At 43.4% G+C, this 21777-nt stretch overlaps 1 protein-coding gene and 1 pseudogene across 1 annotated transcript; one reads left to right on the forward strand and one right to left on the reverse strand.

Annotated features, from left to right (window-relative positions):
* Positions 1 to 581: 581 nt before the first annotated feature.
* LOC128444345 (beta-1,4-N-acetylgalactosaminyltransferase 3-like) lies at positions 582 to 13822 on the forward strand (annotated as a pseudogene).
* On the reverse strand, positions 13808 to 21163 carry LOC128444115 (lipase maturation factor 2). The gene is made up of 15 exons (XM_053426422.1): positions 21139 to 21163; positions 20618 to 20871; positions 20494 to 20522; positions 20137 to 20330; positions 19699 to 19877; positions 19279 to 19417; positions 18812 to 18940; positions 18323 to 18428; positions 17553 to 17652; positions 17248 to 17430; positions 17001 to 17049; positions 16206 to 16325; positions 15694 to 15805; positions 14983 to 15091; positions 13808 to 14853 (listed from the first exon to the last, which is right to left on the reverse strand). Exons 1-15 carry the CDS (start codon positions 21161 to 21163, stop codon positions 14452 to 14454), a joined length of 2130 nt encoding a protein of 709 aa, XP_053282397.1. The 3' UTR covers positions 13808 to 14451.
* Positions 21164 to 21777: the final 614 nt, after the last annotated feature.

Genomic DNA, 21777 nt, shown 5'->3' on the forward strand with positions numbered 1-21777 from the left:
GTCACAACAGAAGGGAAGGGCTCCTAGACCAGACGTTCAGCCTTCTCAGAAGAAGGAATTCAGATGGATTATGTGTTTGAGTCATTACTGTACGTCAATTCACGAAAATATGAAATAAAATTTGATTCTGGATTGTGGAAAGCAAATATGGCACCTTCTTACATGGCTTCAATGTTGAAAAGATTCTGGTTCAAATTTGAGAAATACATTTTCTGTGGTTTTGCATAACCATCAAGGGTCTCCTTGTGTTTGACGTGTAGTTGGTGCCAATACACTTTCTTAAACAACGTTGAGACCATTAAAGCTACAGAAATTTCCCGAACTAAGTATTGTAACATAGCCAGCAGGAGACACTGGACCTGTGGCGTGATTTTGGTGAGAACATACAGTATAACAGTGAAGATATTGAATAATATTCATAATAAAAAAAATTGTAGCCACTCGATGTCACTATACGGTAATACAGGGAAGTTATTCTCACAGCCGGCTGCACCTAGAGCAGCCGGCTGTTCTCTCTCTCTCTCTCTCCCTCTCTCTCTCTCTCACTCTCTCACTCTCTCTCTCTCTCTCTCTCTCTCTCTCTCTCTCTCTCTCTCTCTCTCTGACGCACAATCAAATTGACAACGGACACATCTGGAAACCCAGGCTGTGTAAAAAGGTTTAGTCTCAGCTCAGAGTCCAGAAGATGACGATAGATTCCCCCCTGACGCGGCTGCGGCGCAGAGACAAGTGTCTCATGTTCGGCACGATCTTGCTGCTCGGAACTTTGGCAGTCTACTTTGAGATGATCGGTACTCAGGCATGGAACCATAACTCAAGTAAGTTTATGTTCATGACTTTTACCTACCTATGTGTAGTGGTCCAAAGTTTAGGATAACAGTCGGACAAATTATTTAAAAAGACTGATCGAACACCACAGGATCATGTGCCTGTACTTGATATAAATAACAGATTAAAAAGAGAGAAGTTAAAGGCTCCAGACCCAATCACATGCAAACGATGTTTGAAACATTTACAAACATAAAAGTAGCTCATATTAAATATACTTAAGTATCAAAAGTATCTGGTGTTGAAATGTACCTACATTTAAAATGCTATGTGCTTTTTATAGTAGGCCTCTACAGCCACAAAAAAACATCTGAACAGATGCCACAAACATCTGAACTTCTGGGGACAACAAAGAATGAACACAACAGAATAAACAAGTGCCTCTTGTGTCTGCCTAAGAACACTAATAAACCACAGTATAACCACTTTAAAAAATCTGTAAATATCACTAAACATGGACCTTTCATCAGTAGCAGGAGTGATACACAATGCCGCTTATGATAACTCAGCAAAGGGAAACAAGTTATAGTCACACAAATTGAGATAGTTTCTCTTTTGTTAACAACCTGCACAGTGCTAGTACAGAAAAGAAAAAAATCCCTGGACACAGTCTCGTTTTGCTGCCAAACTTCAGACCGAATAATAGAGACTGAACTGAACCGAGCTACTGATTAAGTCCCTGCCCTTTGTACACACGTCGCTACTACCCATTGGATGGTTTAGTGAGGTCCTCGGATCGGCCCTGCCAGATTCGGTCACGGCCCTGGCGGAGCGCCGTGAAGACTATCAAACTGTACTATCTCGAGGAAGTAAAACTCGTATCAAAGTTTCTGAAGGCAGCCCGACCACAGCTTTTCGCGCATCTCCCGAGGGAGGGGGCAGCGAGTGAGCGAGAGAGGGGTGCGCCGTCTGTAAAGGCGCGCGCTGCTCCAACCTCCGCTGCTCAAGTAACGAGCCAGTTATGAGAATATAAGAAGTAGAAAGTACAGAAATTTGTGTTTAAATGTAGTGAGTAAAAGCAAAAGTCGTCAGGAAAATAAACACTCAAGTAAAGTGTGTGTGTGTCTGTGTGTGTGTGAGAGAGAGAGAGAGAGAGACATCTTGGAAAACGATGTTTTCCAAGATGTCATAACCCTCGAAACCTTCTGAGTGTAAGGCTCCTCTTTTCACAAGATATCCGTCTCCTTTTTATTTTTGATCAACTTAGCAAATTCTACGTATATATATATATATATATATATATATATATATATATACATGTTTATTAATATACAAATAAAGGCTCAACTAATTTCCTTGTCATAAGGGATTAATAACAACATCTTGGGGGTCATTACCAATTAAAAAAATATATATATATATATCAGCCATTAAAGTTTTTAGCCTCTTATATCAGTATGGTTAATCTCTCTCAGACCAATAGAATTGTAGGATCAATATCAAGTGACAGCATTGCCCATCTGTGTACAATCGTTGCATATTTGCCTGTCCCAGCTGTATTGCTCTGATTGTTTTCACTCACTTCCTCAGGCCTGAAAGCTTACAGTGTCAGCAACATCTGGAGGAAATCCATTTCTGACAACTTGGTAAGGATAAAGAAGCAGTAATAGAAAATATGGCGATCTAAGAGTATGTGTTTGTGCAGAGGAGCTAAGGCAAAGTTAATTAAATGTGTGGGTTTTGCAGGACCAACCAAATAACTTGGAGGACTCAGCTGCATGGACGACCAGCGATATTCCACAACCCTGGAAAACAAAAGTGTGTGTGTATGTTTGCATGTGTGTCAATCAATCAATCAATCAAATTTAATTTGTATAGCCCATATTCACAAATTACAATTCATCTCATAGGGCTTTAACAGGGTGTGACATCCTCTGTCCTTAACCCTCAGCAAGAGTAAGGAAAAACTACTAAAAACCCTTTTAACAGGGTAAAAATACATAGAAACCTCAGAGAGAGCCACATGTGAGGGATCCCTCTCCCAGGACGGACAGAAGTGCAATAGATGCCACGTGTAGGAAAACATCATCAAGATTAAAGTCTTCAAGATTAAAGATTAAAGTCTCTAGCAGCATTTCATGAGGGTAAACATCCCGAAGGACAACCCCAACATGACATGCCAAGCAGTCCCGCTGCAATCACAGTCCATTTCAGCAACCAGCAGGACCACGATCCACCATCCAGACCAGAATGCCACTCCAGTCCTCAGTCACCGTCCACCGCCACCCACCACGAGCCGCCGCCGCGGTCCTGGTCTAATGCCCGTACCCGATGCCAACGCGACACAGGGTCCGCCACCACCACGATCAGCCCATACGACACAGAATCCGCCACACTGGGTCCACCACCACGACCCCCGGTGCGCGATCAACAACCGCAATCCATGGTGCGGCCACAGAGGCCCTGGATCTGCGGGTGATAAAGCAAAGGGATTCCGGGGAAGGGGGAAAGGGATGGAGAAGAGTAAAGGCCTCGGTATGCTTCTCCGAGTCCGTTGCGGACTGACGGACGGACGGAGCGGACGGACCCTTTTTGATTTATAGTTCTACAAGCCTTTTTGTTGTGAAAACAATTCACCGCCAGAACAGTAGATGGCGCAACGGAAGTCGAGCTTAGAGAAGCCTACCTCATGAGGTATAGAAGAAGTCCACGCTGGTTTATTTACGTCCTCCCGGCTCCTCACACACAGTGAACGATGGCAACTAACAGAAAAAGGATGTTGATGACGCGACAGTTTTTGCTGAAATAAAGTGACACCCAGTGGGTCATAATGCTTATGTTATCGTGTCTTAACGCAGCGGTTCACCGGTCTTGTTTCCAAACTGCGTTGCTAATTCAACAGCTGCAACAGCTTGAAGCTACACGGAGGCAGCTAGCTTCCCCCCAGCTTCCACCCACAGTCAGCAGGGACACCCGATACTAGCTACTACCAAGTGTTTGCTTCTAACCTGACGGTGGTTGAGAAACAGTGTCATGTCAGCCGTGGGATTAAAGTCAGCGGGTTTTTGCGCTGTTCCCACCGCAGTTAGCATGGTGGTTAGCCCGCTAGCCCCGTTATGAAAGTTCGTTATAACCTCATGTGACCGTACACACATGCCGTAAGTGCTCTAACCAGCCACCGTCAGCCGGACAACGCCGCTGGCTTAACACACTGTCACATTAATCATAGAGTCGTAGTTGTGATTTTGGTTTATTGTGATGTAGGGAATGGAACAGGAAGTTTCCATTCCGAAATGCTGGCGTTAGCGGACCAATCACAGCCAAGGGCTATCCGTGGGCTGTCCGTCATTTCGACGTGTAGTTAGAAAAATGAGAGCTGCACGAAAAGAATAGAATTTAAAATTTTTTAAATTCTATTCTAGATTTAACTGGAAGCCAGTGTAGCGATGCTAATACTGGAGAAATGTGCTCTCTTTTCTTTTTTCTCGTCAGGACACGTGCTGCGGCATTTTGGACAAGCTGTAGAGTCTTTAACGACTTACTGCTGGAGCCTGATAATAATGAATTACAATAGTCCAGTCTCGATGTAACAAAGGCGTGGACTAGTTTTTCTGCATCTTTTTGTGAAAGGACATGTCTGATTTTTTCGATATTACGCAAGTGGAAAAAGGCGGTTCTAGAAATTTGTTTTAAGTGACTATTAAAGGATAAATCAGGGTCGAAGATCACTCCCAAGTTCCTGACTGTTTTGTTGGAAGCAAGGGCAATGTCGTCTAGTGCAGCTATATCATTAGATAATGTATCTCTAAGGTGTTTAGGGCCAAGTATTATAACCTCTGTTTTGTCTGAGTTTAATAAGAGAAAATTGCGGGTCATCCAGGTTTTTATGTCCTTGAGAGATGCTCAAAGTTTAGTTAATTGATTACTTTGTTCTGGTTTTATTGATAAGTATAACTGGGTGTCATCCGCATAGCAGTGGAAATTTACCGAGTGTGTCCTGATAATGTTTCCTAGTGGAAGCATATATAATGAGAATAGAATTGGGCCGAGCACAGAGCCCTGTGGAACACCATGGTTTACTTTGGTGCGCACAGATGACTCATCATTAATTTGCACGAATTGGGAGCGATCAGAAAAATACAAGTTAAACCAGTTAAGGGCGGTTCCATTAATGTTAATTAACTGTTTGAGTCTTTGTAATAGAATTTGATGGTCAATTGTGTCGAATGCTGCACTGAGATCTAACAGAACGAGGACAGACACAAGTCCCTGATCTGAGGCTATTAAAAGGTCATTAGTGACTTTTGCCAAGGCTGTCTCTGTACTGTGATTGGATCTAAACCCCGACTGAAAGTTTTCATATATATTATTTTCCTGGAGAAACTCACAAAGCTGATTGGCTACCACTTTTTCTAAGATTTTAGACATGAAGGGGAGATTAGATATTGGTCTGTAATTGGCTAAAACCTCTGGGTCTAGAGTGTGTGTGTGCAGCCTTCATGTTCTTAAATACTCATCTCTTTTGAAGTCACACTAACCTCCAGTGCACTTTCCTTTATGTTCATGGGTCCCATACATCCAGGTAAACCTTGACATTTATACATGTCTGTTGCTCTATATCACAATGAAAAATGACCAATACTTGTTATTATCATCTTGTTTTTGTGATGACCCCTAAAAACTCTTTTGCTATTCACGCATTTAGACAAACATTCATACAGTGCTTTTATCTGCAGCACTTTCTGTCTCACACATCACTCTCACATTGCCGGCACAGCCGCAATTTGGGGTTCAGTATCTTGCAAATGACAATTTGGCATGTGGAACAGTGGAGACTGGTATCAAACCGCTGACCCTCTGGTTAGTAGAAGACCCGTCCCAGTGAACTCTCATCAGATTCTAAACTGTTTGCTTTGTTACAAATGTCAGATGTGTATATGACTCAGAAGGCTTGGTTACATTGAAATTGAAGGCTTCGTCATCGGTTGTAGGTGTAATAATATTCCTATAATATTTAAGATTGAGTTATCCAAAATATCTAAATTATGATTTTGGAAATAATTCAAGTCTTAATTCATTGAAAAAAGAAAATTACAATAAATGCTGTTATATGCTCAGTGTCTGGAAAACTTCACAATTTAATGGGTGTTGCTTCTCTGCTACTAGTGTATGTAACCTGGGAAGAAAACATATCCAAACAAGGAAGTATAGCACCCCAGTCAAATCCAAATTGATAAGAGAAAGTGTTAAAGCGCTTTCCCAAATGTGTCATCAGGCAAAGAAAACTCAAGGAGAGGAGCTGAGAATAGAGAGACAGGGACAGTCAGACAGAGGCATAGGCTCTCAGGTAAGTTTCTTGGCTTTTTTCTCCAAGTTATGATGCAAAGGCCCTCTCGTAAATAGATAAAAGTAGAGACTTTAGTCTTGTTGTTGTATTGAACCCTGTAGTTATGATAATTGAAAACAGGTTATTTCTCTTTTAGGAGAGAGACAGTTCACTGAATTTGTCTTTTGAATTAAATGAGCTACACAGACATCAGAAACCTCCATTACACTGTGGAGGAAGTAAAAACAAAAAACGACTATTCACACCATAACAACCAAAGACCAGATAATCAAGTTTAAGGATAAGGGTAAGGACAGAAGTGCTGGTTTCAACTGTCCAGCAGGTCCTTACAGTCCTAACAGGACCTGTTTGACAGTTGAAACCAGCACTTCTGTCACTTTAACACCCGGTGTTATCTAAAGGTGTGTACAGCTGTTGATTTTAGATGTTAAACACTGAGGCCAGACGGTTAGCTGATCTACCGCAGAAATATTGCAGAACAAATCCCAGTGTGTTCACAACTTCCACTCTCTCCTCTCTTCCTGCAGTATAAGGGACGGGCCAATCTGCACGTGTTTGAGGACTGGTGCGGCAAATCTATAGCTGAGCTCCGCAAGAACCCGCACTACCTGCTGTATCCTCACGTGAGTCAGAGCCTGACCTTAGGACCCCACACTGCATTAATTCTTTTCAGTAAATCATTACCTCAGCCAGGGAGGGTGTGGTTGTGCCCTTGTCCATTGGTTTGTTTGTTCTTCAGCAGGATTATGCTTAAATATCTCGGCAACAATCAGAAGGATCACTATGAAATGTCATTCATTCATGATCCCCAGAGGATTGATCTTGACCTTAGTGTTCTCTTTTCTTCTTCAGTGTCACAGTGAGGTGTTTTTACACAGGTGCATTCTACATCCTCATGTTAGATCCTCAGGTCCCTGGACTGAAGAGGTTGTCCCCCTTTGAGTAAACATGGGGGCTGATTCTTTGTTTTTCCTCACTCTTTCAGTCCAGAAGTACAGTACTGAAGCTGGCCGTCATTCCTAAGTGGACTAACTATGGAATCAGGATATTTGGCTATCTGCATCCATATACTGATGGTACCTCACTAGTCCCTTCTTGATACCATGCTTACACTTCATACATCTCCTAGATATCTCTGTCTGAATCCTTATAACCCCTTGTTTCCTTTTTCTCTCAGGAGAGTTTGTTTTTGCTTTGAGCTCTCAGGACAACTCTGAGTTGTGGCTAAGCACAGACGACTCCCCCCTCAATTTGCAGTTACTGGGATGGGTTGGAAAGGTATTCATCTCAGTCATCTTCTTAAGCAGCAGAGGAACATTTCTACATTTCTGTCACAGACATTTACATGGACATTATAATTCTGACTATTGATCTTATTCTGAATTAGACTTGAAAATTGAAAATGTGTGTCCATGTAAATGTGTGTTAATATTTGCTTTCTTAATAATGATTTATAATTGATTGCTCCCTTTTATTAGACTGGCGCAGAGTGGACCGCCCCTGGCGAGTTTGAGAAATATGTTAGTCAGATATCCAGACCAGTGAGGTGAGTTTAATGTGTGTCTATGTGGGGAAAATAAATGTACTTACATATTATTACACGATTTCCACTAAATATCTCATTCAAACATGTGAGAAAAGCACATGTAAACAACACAGGTGGATTTCTTGAAATAAACAAAGTTAAAAAGAAGCAAAATATTTTATACGGCAGGAGTTGCTTACTCATCACAAGCAAAAATGAAATCATGACTTGCATATTGTCACTTGTAGGATTCATCTTGATCCATACAGGGGTTAGCCTGGATGCCAGACGAACTTAGCCCCGCCCACAACAATTTGGTCGGGCAGTTCGGTCTGGAGTCGCTCCATTGGGAAAAAATTATGGGGCGTGTTTCAACTGACCAGGAAGTAAAATTCCTCTTCGCTCAATTGGATAGACCTACAACCAATCAGAGCAACGTAGTATGTGACGTATGCTAAGCAACGCATTGTGAGTTATTTACTGGGTTCACACCGGACGCTTCAGCGCAGCGCCAAGCCTTAAATAACAGCTGGCTCCCATCCACTCCCATGTTAAAACTTTGTGCCGGTCACACCGGAGGCTGAAGCACCGCGAGGCAGCCTTGGCGCAGCGTGTTGCTTCAGCCTCCGGTGTGACCGGCACAAAGCCGTGCAGCGATCTACTGGATCAACGGGTGATATTATTAGCGCTGCCCGGCGGTTCAGCGTCGCTTCAGTGTCCGGTGTGAACAGCCAAGCGCCGGGGCGATAGGGATTAGCGCGGTGCTCTGGCGTCGCCTCCACGTTCTGTGTTCCTCTTTCAAAATGAATGCGCTGTCGATATCTTCTAAAACAGACTCAATGGCAGCATCTACACATCTCAGCTCGCCAGCGGCAGGCATGTTTGTTGAAAACGAATTCAAGGGCACTGTGATGACGTGGCTGATTACGTTACCGTTGATCATCTGTCAATCATCGTATAAAGCCCGCCCTGACAATCTGATTGGCCCGGTCGGGCTATAATTTTTTCCCAATGGAGCGACTCCAGACCGAACTGCCCGACCAAATCTGTTGTGGGCGGGGCTAAGTTCGTCTGGCATCCAGGCTATACAGGGGTACCAACGCGGAGGTTTCCAGCTTCTGCTTCACCAACATTGACCATTCATTCTTCAAACTGTCTCTAACAAGTCCCCTGTGTTAGACTTTGCATACCTTATCTAAGCTCGTTAGCACCTGAGAGGTTGGGACAGATGTATTGAAACGATATCCGGGTTCAGTCAGGGACAGAAAATTAGGGACCGTACTGTCCTCTGCCATGTATCTATGGAACTGCTTCACTTGCAGGAGTGCAACGTTACCAAAATTCATGTCTTAACATAAACACAATCCAGTTTCATAACCTGTAAGATGTCATAACCTAGTTCTATGTAAACATGCATATGTCCCTCTGACAGGCTTTCTGCAGAGAGGAAGTACTTTTTTGAACTCCTCCACAAGCAGGACCATGAAGGTACAGACCATGTGGAGGTGGCGGTAAGTAGCTCGTCCCAGCTCATTTAGACTTTAAATCCAAATGTCACTTCTCTGTTTTCTCGTGACATTTGCAGCTGTAACATTATGTGTAACCTGAGTTCTTTGTGTCTGTTTTCACGCAGTGGCAGCTCCAGGGTGAAGGCTCCAGATTCACTGTTATTGACTCCCAGCACATCTCTCTCTATGTTGGTAAAGACATGCATCAGCCCAGACATCATTCCTTCTGACATGAATTTGCACCACAACGCGTCTCAAACTACAACTACTTCTTTATCATTTCTGCTCAGATGCTCACACTGTGTATCAAGTCAGTGGTTTTGTGGCACATTTGAATGTGGAGCACTTCTCTGATTTTATTGTCCTGTGGCTTCAGTCCCACAGATGAGTCTGCTATGATAGCGGGTGATGTTGAACACATACCTCAGACGGCTGCAAGTCACTCCAACACGAAACAGAGCAGGTCTACAGTCGACATGCTGAGGGAAGACCCACGAGACGTTCTCCTCCATGGTGAGAGACAATTTCTGTGTCTCGTTTGGTTTCACATCAGGATGAAAGTGATTTCCTCGATTGAAGCACAAAGTAATCCTCTGCTCTAATTTCTGTTGTATTGGTTTGAAGTGCCTTTGATAAACAGCAAGTTCCTACAAGATGTTTTGCCCGACTGCGAGTACAAACCCAGCTACACGTACAAAGGTTCTCATCTGGGCCGCTATCAAGGACTAAATTATGTATGTATTTGTATATGATTGTGTTTCTGATGGATTGACATCCTGCTCATACTGTTCTTCAGAATACAGTTTTGAAAGTGGACAACCATGTTCTCTACAAATGTTACAGGGTAGCACTGAGGACACAATTATTTTTGCTTCCGCACTGGTGACAGCCAGTGGCTGGAGGCGTCATGATTTCAGGTTTTTACGCCCGTATGATTCTTGTGAATACATAGAAGACCGTGAGGGAATTTCTTAAAATGTGTCAGATTCACAATTAGATTCTGGCGGTCAAAGGTGTGACCTCATAAAACCTATTTGGAGCCTTGAGAACGCGACACCTCAGAAACCTTTAAAATTTGTAGTTCACTCATTATCTACTCACCCTTTGCCGATGGGTGTGTGTGTGTGGGGGGGGGGGGGGGGGGGGGGAGTGTTTGACTTGCAGGTGGTGAACAGTGTAGCAGACCGAATCCAATACAACTGAATATTAGTGAGTTATCTTGCTAAGGCTTACCTCCGCTGGTAGTGAGCTATCTTGCTAGTGCTAACCTCCGCTAGCTTAGCCACTTGTGGTGGACCTTTAGGCTGCTACACTGTTTACCCTGAAACTCCTGCAGTGTTTTGTGAGCTCAAACACTTCAACCACCCCTCTAACGGCAAAGGGGTGAGTGGATAATGAGTGAATTATCATTTTTGGGTGAACTTTAAATCCAGGGTCCAGACCCATCCCTGCATATCGGCCGGGACTTGGAGAAGAATGAAAACAAAGTGAAGGAAGAACTACAGGAACTTTGAGGTAAGCATTTAAAGCCTGTCTTCAGGAGACAACGCTCGAAATAAGTCTTAATGGGCAAAACAAAGACGTACAACTTTTATAGGGGTTTAGTTATGTATAGAGTCTATCTGAACTTATGAGCAGCACTTTCCGACTGAGATTTGGTTCTACCACCTGAAACGGGCACAGCTCTTCGTCTCTTCCCTGGTTCTCCAATCAATACCTTGTCAACCTGCTCACACATAATCATCTACTCATTTGAAGAAACTCAGTGACTCCCCTTTACACTGCACTAATGAACCTTCCCTCCAGCATTTAGCAAAATGTGCTGCATTGGTAAGTGAGCGTTGGTAACTTTTGACAGAAATGCAGATGTTGCAGATGGGTGATATTGTTGGTTGTTTGCCATTTTGATTCAACACAGAGTTCTGAGTCTTTACTTAAGATAGGTAGGATGTTGTAAGATAATTGATCTGTGTTTCAGACTGGAAGCCTCATTGACCGAGTCTTCAGGACATATAAGTTGATGCACACCAACCAAACCCTGGACTTTGTAAAGAAAAAGGTGAGATCTGAAGTAAAAGCAACATGAGAACTTAACAACTTCTGATCACAGACCTGCTCAGATAGGTTTTGTTTAGTGTATTTCTGTTTTGCACTAGAAAACCAAGTGATTGTTTCAGACTGAGCCGACAGATTACAAGTCTTCTAAAGTGAACGCTGCGGGCAATGGGCCAATAGATGTTCTGTCTGGACTTAACCTCGGTTCAACAACCTCAATTGCACTTAGTTCGAGTGTTACACAGGGACATTTTCCTGTTAAGTATCCTGCCACGGTTACTTACTCTGGACTTCTGGGATATTGTAAAAACAAATTACTGTTAAAAGAAGACAGAATGCCCCCCCCCCCCCCCAGTAACGATGTGACTCTCACCTCCCTGCAGCACTATGAGTGGAGCGGCTGCAGCCACAGTCAGATGGGGATAATGGACGCCGTCATGTCCCTGGACCAGGTGGTGGATGAGTCCGACCCTGACGTGGACTTCCCCAACTCCTTTCACGCCTTCCAGACCGCAGAAGGCATCCGCGAAGCCCACCCTGACAAAGGTACCACACAGGGAGAGACAGACAAACACACAAATACACGTTGTACAAGCATTTTTGGTATATGAATCTATTAATATTCACTGTCCCTCCTCCAGACTGGTTCCACTTGGTGGGTCTGATTCATGATGTCGGGAAGATCATGGCTCTTTGGGATGAACCTCAGGTAAGAGACAGGTTCTGCAACAATTGAGAAAAGATTTATGTTCACATTTTGCATTAAAAAAAAGTTATAATTTTTGTATTTATGGTTATCTACCACAAAGTTTTTCAGTATATCTTTTTTTACTTCTATCTATTGGCATGCCAAAAACAATTACTCTTTGAAATTTTAAATTCTAAATAAAATATATGGACACATGTAACCCATTGTACTCGTGTGTCTGTGTTCTCTGCAGTGGGCTGTAGTGGGCGACACCTTCCCAGTGGGATGCAAGTACCAAAACTCCGTTGTGTTCAGAGACACCACCTTCCTCGAAAACCCAGACGACAAAGATCCAAGATACAAGTCCGTACTCTCATGTTCCCTCACCCAAGTTATTAATCTCAGTTTGATTGTTTACTTTGTTCATTTAAATATGCACTTTGCAGTATGCCCTTTAGTCCTATTCTTAAATACAGTAATGTTGAGCTAAAGATTCAAACACATTCTCTATGTTCATTTTGTCAGTTTAGGAAAATGAAAAAGCAGAGATTGAAAAAACCCTGATGAAATTAAATGTCTGGAAACAATAATCCATCAATTATTATGTATTTCAGCTTTACAACCATCAGTTCTATGTAGGGAGTTGATTAATTTTTCTCTCTTCAGCTCTGAATATGGGATCTATGAACCGAACTGCGGGCTGGACAAAGTCCTCATGTCCTGGGGCCATGATGGTACGAGAAATCATTGCACTCTCTCTCTCTCCCACTCTCTCTCTCTCCCACTCCCTCACTCACTGCTGCTCCCTTCATCTCTATCAGACATTTTCATATGTATTATTTATTTATAGTTTAAGGACAGAAGATGTTGAACCTTATTAAGCCCTATTAGACAAATCGTGATTTGTGAATATGGGCTATACAAATAAAGTTGTATTGATTACATCACTCTTTCACTGTTATTCACTTGCGAAAACACCTCATCTCATAATGTTAAACTAGGAACAGAAACATCCTGGTTCCACGTCCTGACCTGCATCATCACCAAAATTGAATGGGTTCTTCCTTGACTCATACTACATCCTTCCACCAAGTTCCCTGGTACCTCAGAGGTAAAAAGATGTGTGCTCCAATTGAAGTGCCTGTTTATCTTTAACATTGTTTGACTTCCTGTGTTGTCCTCAGAGTATCTCTACAGAGTTCTGAAGTTCAACAAGTGCCAGATCCCAGAGGAGGTGAGTGACCTTTTACCTTAAATCACTATTGAAAAGTTTTAGGTGATGGTGCACAAACAGGAGTGAACAAACAGGAGTGAACAAACAGGAGTGAAAGCTGGTGCTTCTTGTCATTCTTGCATAAAGAATAAATATCAAATTACAGTGAAGCTGCCGTGACCTCCTGTCCTGTCCAGTGCTCACAGGCTCAGTTCTCTCTCTTCAGGGAATGTACATGATCCGGTTCCACTCATTCTACCCCTGGCACACTGGCGGGGACTACATGCATCTCTGCAACGACAAAGACCTGAGTATGATGCCCTGGGTCCAAGAGTTCAAGTGAGTGTCCTCCCGTTTCATATTCAAATGATCCTAGTCACAGTTCTGACCCGACGCTGGGCTTTCATATGCTCTCCACAGCAAATTTGACCTGTACACAAAGACCACCAACATACCCGATGTTGACGAGCTGAAGAGCTACTACCAGTCTCTGATCGACAAGTACTGTCCTGGAATACTGAAGTGGTGAAACAGACGGCAGCGATCTCAATGATGAAAAAGATATGCTTTATATAAAACTATAGCTGGGCTTATCCTTATCACAGAATATATCCTTAGCAACTGTATATTTTATCTTGTGCACACATGTTCTAAAAATGAAACTGGTGTATATGCAACCTAATTGCGACACATTTTCAATAAAAACTTTAAAGAAAAACTTTTATTACAAGGCATTTTCATCTTCTAAAAATACATTTTTTTAAGAACTGCAACATTTAGTGGGAATATCTCATCTTGAATACTGAGAGTGCGAAAAGGCACAGTGGTGTGAAAATAAGGAAAAGGTGCAGAGTTGCTTTTCAAAGTTCTGTGCATACAGCAGTAGAGGCAAGGGACAAACACACACTCAGATATACACAAACACAACAGCATGTGTGCAACTGCACTTTACACAAACAGTAGACAAAGTGGCACAGTAACATGAACAAATCAGAACAAGTCTTATAATTCAAATTCAGTGTTTCTACTTTGATTCCACATGATTTGATCTGCTGAATCACTTTTCCTTTGAAAGTTGAGCAATCCAACGAGGGAAGTTTTAAAATGTGTGACCTGTTACATGAGATCTGTTGAATGAAAACCAGTGACCTACAGGGATTAGGTGACTGGTTTGTAGACAACTGACTTACAAACACTGTACTGCAGGAGGTCGCAGTACAGTTTTACAATTTTTTTTTTAGCTTACTGGGAAATAATAATAAGCTTAGAATGAAAATAATTTCTTTGGTCATTTTGGAAACATTTCATCAAGGCAGGCGGTGATAGTAGTCATTACCTGAAACTTTATCAAATTTTTTCCTTTGGGACAATCTCATCTTTTTCTTTGTCATCCTCCTCATCCTTCTCCTCCTCCTCCTCCTCCTCCTCTTCTTCTTCTTCTTCCTCACCCTCTTCGTCATCACCAACATGGTCCTTCTCTTCTTCACTGTGCTCTTCTTCTTCGTCTTCCTCCTCCTTCTTATGATCATCTGAATTTCCTGTATGACCGTTCACAGTCGCAGCAGCCTCATGAGTAAGTGGAGTCCCTTTGTTCCCTTTAAGCAATCCCTGGAGGAGACAGAGGGTGGCGCTGCAGGCAATGAGGGTCCAGATGAGTATGTGGGCAGGAACTCCTCTGACCTGAGAGCGCACCCACCTCACCCCCTTGGCTGCGGTCCTGTTGGACATGGGACGTGCTGGCGATTTGTCCTACAGACAAATTAAAACCATTTCAATAAAGCAGGAAAGGTGGCATTTCTTTCACATGTTTTCTAAAGTTTCTAATGAAAAATGTATCATGGATAAAACAGAGAAAGGAGATTTTAAGGAGGTATTCACCTTGAGTCCGTGCTGATTGAGCATGCTCTCCAGGGCCGTGTGGCCCAGGTGCACTGTGGGATAGAATTCTTCATCATAGACCCTCCTCCACCAGCGCTCTGGGTAAGAACTGCCAACAAAGATCAGCCAGAGTTAATGTCCTTTTGTTTGTGTACAGGTGAAGATTTGTGTTGTTTTATTATGAAAAGACTGAAACCACAACGTCATGTCATGAAGGATGCGGGATAACAATAAAGTAAGTAAAATAAGTATCAAACATTGTGTGATATTCACATAATAAAGAATGCATACTTACAACTTTTTTTGTATGTTTACTGAGGTCATGTTTGCACAATAAAAAATGCATCGAACTTGAAAATGCCTCCATAAGATAAAATAAGATACTTTAAGGGTGATCCTTTGCAGAGGAAATTCAATGTGACGCAGCAGCACATAACAAGTAGCAGCGCAAGGGTACATGTAAAAAATAAAATAATGGAAACAGAATCTAGAATTTTTTTTATATTATATACAATGACAACATACAATGATGCCTGACAACGATTCATTTTAAATCATTTCAAAACAGCTAAAAACTGTGACAAATCATGTTAGTACTCGTGTATTTGCTTATAATTTGCGAGTAATATTTCCCAGGGGGTTGACTGCGAGATTTCAGTGCAACACTCTGAGACAGAGGGAGAAGGACAGAGAGAGAGAGAGGGCACTAACCCATCAGCTTTGGGTTGAGTGAACCAGTATCTGTAGCGATGAGCTCGGACGTAGGCAGGAGGCTGCTGGTGGAACGGATACTGGGACACATCCGTCTGAATCAACTCGATCACTGCAGATACACAAAACCATTTATCAACCCAATTAGTGAATGACAAAGCACCCGCTGTAACATCGCAGTAAGGGTGTTGGCAAAGAAATACAATAAGCTAATCGGTCTGAAATCAGCCCAATTATCCTCTTACTCTATTATCTCCCCTTACATAGAGCAAGAACATACGTTCAGGGGGAGGAGTGGGAATGAGAGAGGAAACATTCTCCCTGTTTCAAGTCTGTGAACCATCATTAAAGCTGCTGTTTAAAAAAGGTAAAAAAGGTTCTTAGTGTTGCTTCAACATCCATACAGAGTAGTGCTGTAGATTCCTGTCCTATTGATTCAGAGATGAATCTCTTTTGAAAGACTGAAGGGATTCAGAGCATTAAATGAACTGCAGTACTCCGAGGGAGCATACCATCTCTCTTTCCCTGCAGCAGTCTGTACATGAGGCTGGTGAACCACGGAGCCTGAGTGTGAGGCCCAAGAGCAGCAAACCACATCTGCCAGTCCAACCTGGGCTGGTGAGGCGTAACCACTGCGGGGGGCAGTGATGCCGGTAACGCGCTACTTAGTAACGCGTTACTCTAATCTGACCACTTTTTTCAGTAACGAGTAATCTAACGCGTTACTATTTCCAAACCAGTAATCAGATTAAAGTTACTTGTCCAAGTCACCTTGCGTTACTATTTCGGTACTTGTGGTTAACCCGCTGGGCACGTCCTGCGGCTGGGGGAGCAGTCGCCCCGTCGCCCTCCTCACCACGCCGCCGGAGGCTCGGTGTGCGGCACGCCTCGACGTTTTTTTAGGGGGGGATGTGCTCATCCGCGGTGCGGGGGCTTTCCTTCTAGTATGCCGCGGGGCGGTGTCCGTCGGCGCTGCGGAAGGCGGGGACCGGTTGGAGGGGACCGGGTACGGCGGTCGGCGGCAGCGACTCTGGACGCGTGTCGGTCCAGTCAGATCACCTCAGCTACAGCGCCCGTTGGGGGAACCCTCCGTTCGCGCGGGGGGGGGGGGGGGGGGACCTCCGGCGGTGTCTAATAAAGTTAGTGTTGGCAAAACGGTTGTCATTTTTATGTTGAGGCGGCGGGGGTGTTGTCGGCAGCTGCTGAATGTAACTAATAAAGTAACTTGTAATCTAACTTAGTTACTTTTAAAATCAAGTAACTTGTAATCTAACTTAGTTACTTTTTCAAAGTAACTATGGCAACACTGGCGGGGGGTGCACTTAGGTTCCCGGGCTTATACATGAACTCAATCTCCTAGAAGGGAAAAAAAGAAAACAATATATCTATAAACAACTTGGAAAGATACAAACAACTTGGAAGGATTTGTAGTTCACAATTACAGATCTTTGGAAAATAAAAGCATCTTTCTTATACAACAAGTTTACATTAAATGAATCAATTCACAGACATAGTTAGGGCCAGTTTAAACCATCAGGATTTGTGTCCTCTCACCATCCACGTGATTCCATCATGGCTTCCCTCGATGACCACTTCTGGCCGCCCGCCAACACCTGTCATTCTTCTGAAGAGGCCGTACGAGTTGACCAGCTGGTAGCGATCCACAAGCTCATAGGTCCGACGCACTCCTGGCCACAACCTGGCATGAGAATCACGCTCCATATAGGTGTAGGGCACCTGAAACAGAAAAGAGAGAAAACACTGATAATCTGACTTGCTCCTATACAAAGACAGCAGAATTTCAGTGAGTACTTATATAGGGACTTATAATGACGAACTAAACTTCCAGCAGCACTCACCAGACTGACAGTGAACATGGCAGCAGCAGCAGCAGCAGCGAGCACGGTCCACTGAACGGTGCCACAAAACCTCTTCAGGAAACCAGAGACGCATGCACACCTGCAAAACCCCATCGGGTACATCATTTTTGTAGCGGTAATTTAAATCAATACATATACTATAAATAAAAAAGATACTCCACACCAGGAAAGACTTAAGACCGAATTATAGTCGGGTTGCACGCACGCACGCATGGACGCAAGACACGCAAGACGCCCCTTTCGTGCCCTCTGCGGGCTTGCGTGCGTCCGCCAATTTTTCTAACTACACGACAAAACGACGCGAGCCTCACGCAGCCCGCAAGGCTTGTGATTGGTCTGCTTACTACATCCCGTCCGGAGTCTAGTTTCCGGTTTCATGCCCTACAATACGCGGAAATCACGGAAGATTTAGAAGAACGAATATGGACCAAATAGAAGAGCACTTGGCAGAATATATCCGAAAGTATGACCACTTGTATAACCCGTCACTGACTGGCCGATTTGTCCGCCAGAAATAGGCTATGAGGAGCCGGAGTGGCAATGTAAATAAACAGTCGACGAAGAAGAAGACGTCTCTTCTTTGTGTGTTTTGTCTTTGAAAAAAAAACGTTACTCCGCCTAGGGTTCTGGCGGTGAATTGCGTTGCAACATGCGCAGCACGTTAGAGAAGTATAAACCAAAACGAGTCCGTCGATGCAGCTGCGTGGCCTTCCGCAGTTGCAGTCGCAGGACTATAATTCAGCCTTTACCTGAACATCGCTGTTATCATTTCCCAGGTGAGAGAGAGAACCCCAATCCAGATAGAGGGGATTGTGACAGTCTTCAGAAACTGGTTAAACTGGTGAAATGTGATGGCTGTGAAGACAAATACGGCAATGTCAACAAATGAAACTGCTAATGCAAATAGCGACACACACACACACACACACACACACACACAAAATGGTGATAAAGCTCATAAACTCTGTCCCCCGGAGCGGACATGGACCCAACTCAAAAGTCTGAGGTTAAAAGATTTATCCAAAGATGTTTTCTGTCATTTTAGGTACCTAAAATGACATTGATGCATCATCGAGTGATTCCTCCAGTGGGTGTATGCACAGCACCTGGATGGTGCAGCTAAACTCCGGAATCACTAGCCCTAAAGCGCAAATTTTAGCTCCATACATTACGGAAGGAAGAGGAAACGCGTTGTCCATCTTAATACAGAGTCTACGTTTGACACCACAACTCAATACCTGTCCTGGAGGAGATGGCATTCTTCGCCGTATCCATCTTCAGGTCAAAGCAAATAATTGATCCAAAGACTATGAGGGACCAAACTGCCAGTTCCACCAGGTAACACAGCCACGCCCACAGTCTGGACTCTGATCAGAGCGAGGCGGGGGGGGGGGGGGGGGGGGGGGGGGAGGGTGATTCTCTGGTAAGTAAACAACACCAGAACGTATAAACGGTTTAAGTCCACATTGCAGCTCTGTATGTGTGACATGGTTCATATGAATTAGCAGTTACATTTTCTGATCACAATTTGTAGGTGTTGGTGGGGGTTAAATATAATAACATATGCTACAAAGTGTTTCTGGATTTAAAACATGGATATTATTAAAGTCCTTAGTAACTGACGAACAACTGATAGCAACAATGATTTTCTTCTAAATTGGAAGCCTGTGTATGTGTACATAAATATAAATGTGTTTAATCATACTATTGTTGTCGGTCGTGTCTGCCCTGCGTAGCCAGAATAGTACATGCTGATCATCCAGCAGTGACAGGCTGAGCGCCAACGTCAGCAGGTTGAAGAAGTTGTAGTTTCCGGACAAGACGATGAGCACCTGCAGCAGCACCTGCACAAAGGAGACAAGGAGGAATCAGATCAAACAATATGCACACAACGATGAGGCTAATGGAGGAGTATATCGGTTTTATCGGTTGAAGCTAAACCTGTTAATTGTAGACTTAAGAGACAGTGTGAAGAATATCTAGATGTATTTATAACCACTGTGCAACGATTCACATTGGTATAATTCAAGAAGTGAACATGAAGCTGATAACTCAAATTCAAGAAGGAAAACAAAAGGGGAGAAATCATAAGACTTCAAAATGGAGCATTTGAATTTTCACTCACCTGCAAGTAAAAAGAGCCGAGTCTGAGCCGACGTAGAGGACTGAAGAACAAAAAAGGTGCAGCGATCTCGATGACAAATGTTCCCACCACGCTGAACTTCTGCCACCACACGGGCAAATGGTGAGCAAACCAGGCCAGAGGAGTGGGAATACACTGAGTCTCATAGTGATAGGTCAAAGCTATTCATCACAAGGAAAAACACACAATGGAAATTGATTCATTGCCAGAAGTAAATAAAGGACCGCAAAGATTATGATCAGACCGTGACAGTGACAATGAGATGTTGAACTGCAGGTTTTATCTGTATGGAACTTCTTCACAGTATAATTAACATCCCTGTTACTATCAAAAACATGCCTGGACCCAGTTTGCCCTCTTTTCCTTACAAATCACTTATATATGACAAAAATCAAACTCAATACAGAGAATTACACTAACCTGTCAGGCCCCACCACGTGGGACAGCGTGAAGTGAGCTTAACCACACCAGAGGCAAACATGAGCCGGAAGAGAAGCCAGCGGGTCAGCCAGAAGGTCACGTGATCGTGCTCCCTGACCCCTCGTGACCCTCTGATTATTGTCAGTGGAGCAACGAGGATACAGAGGAACCCGGTCTCCAGGAGCAGGTTGTCCCTGTTGAAAGAGCAGAGGGAAACAAATGTGTGTGGGGTGGTAGTTAACCCGTCTTGGGCTCCTTCTTCCAACTACTATTCATAGAAGCAATGTGTATATACACATACGTGCTATAAACATCAGTAAATATTTCGTTTTTTATCCCAATGTCCATAACACTTACCACTGGAAGTAGAGGAACACCTGGCCCACCTGAAACAAACAATGAACAATTTGATGAAGAAGAGCATGACAACTGGAAACATTGTGGAGGAGAGAAAAACCGAGTACTGCTGATATAACTTCACCTGGTACATGGACAGGTACAAGGCCCAGAGGCAGAAGAAAACCACGCTGTCTCGCAGGGCCTCCACCAGCATGGCGGCGAGGCTCAGCGCCGCCCCGATGAGACACAGCAGCTCCATGGCAGTGTGCGTGTCCAGGCCGAGCCGAGGTCCGAGCCACAGCAGAGTGGGAGAGGACAGCAGCTGCTCGTTCAGGGTCTTGCCGCTGTACGGCAGCTGCCAACGAGCCGGCAACAGCCCGTCGTTACCATACAGACCTGGAAATAAACATGTAAACCACCTTAAAAAGCGTCATGTGGTAAAAATGTGTCGTGACACTAATGTTAGAAAAGCTTCAGTGCTACAAAGGCAGCAAGATGCAGGAAATCTACAGAAGAGTTTAATGATGTTAAGTGTTCAAATAGCTTCAGGAAAAGGGCTGCAGCTCCAAACTAGTGTAATTTTAGATGATCTGCTCATTAGTGTTTATTTGTTAATAAATTGTTCTACAAGTCTGTGAGAAAAAGATAAAAAGCCTCCATCACAGCTTAGCAGAGCCAAACGCCACATCCTCACTGCCTTCTTCATCCAAATACCTCAAAACGGCTGTTTACAACAATAAAAGATCATTACGAGCAGAAACGTGTCATTCAAGAGGCTGTAATCAGAGAATATTAGTTAAGTAGTTGTCAATTATTTTCCTAATCGCTGAATGGACTAATCTTTTCAACCCTGTGTGGGAAGGGAAAGCATTTATGTGTTCAAATATTGTTTTCACTGTCTATAGAATGTATAAAATGAAAACCACATAATGACATTCATCTCCAAATCCATCCAATGGCAGCTGCAGACAGAAAATACAAGTGTGGCATGAAATGAAATAAACTGAATTAAAGAAAACTATTGGAATTAATATCATATATGAACCAAAGTCTGCTTTAAAGATTAAGGAAACGAGGGGGGAAATAAAAAATAACCAAATGACTCAGAATAATCCAAGTGAGCCAAACAGAAAGTTGTTTCCTCTCTCTCTCATGGGTGACGGCGCCCGGAGCTCATTCGCACCTTGACCGGAGGAGGTTTTATTGATGCGGTGGCAACACACTGTTCTTCATCAGTGTACGTGTGTACAGTGTGTTTACAGCAGGCGGAGTCTGTCAGGCTCAGCAGCTCGTTGAGCAGGA

This window comes from Pleuronectes platessa, chromosome 7 (genome assembly GCF_947347685.1).
Source record: "Pleuronectes platessa chromosome 7, fPlePla1.1, whole genome shotgun sequence".
Lineage (NCBI taxonomy): Eukaryota > Metazoa > Chordata > Actinopteri > Pleuronectiformes > Pleuronectidae > Pleuronectes > Pleuronectes platessa.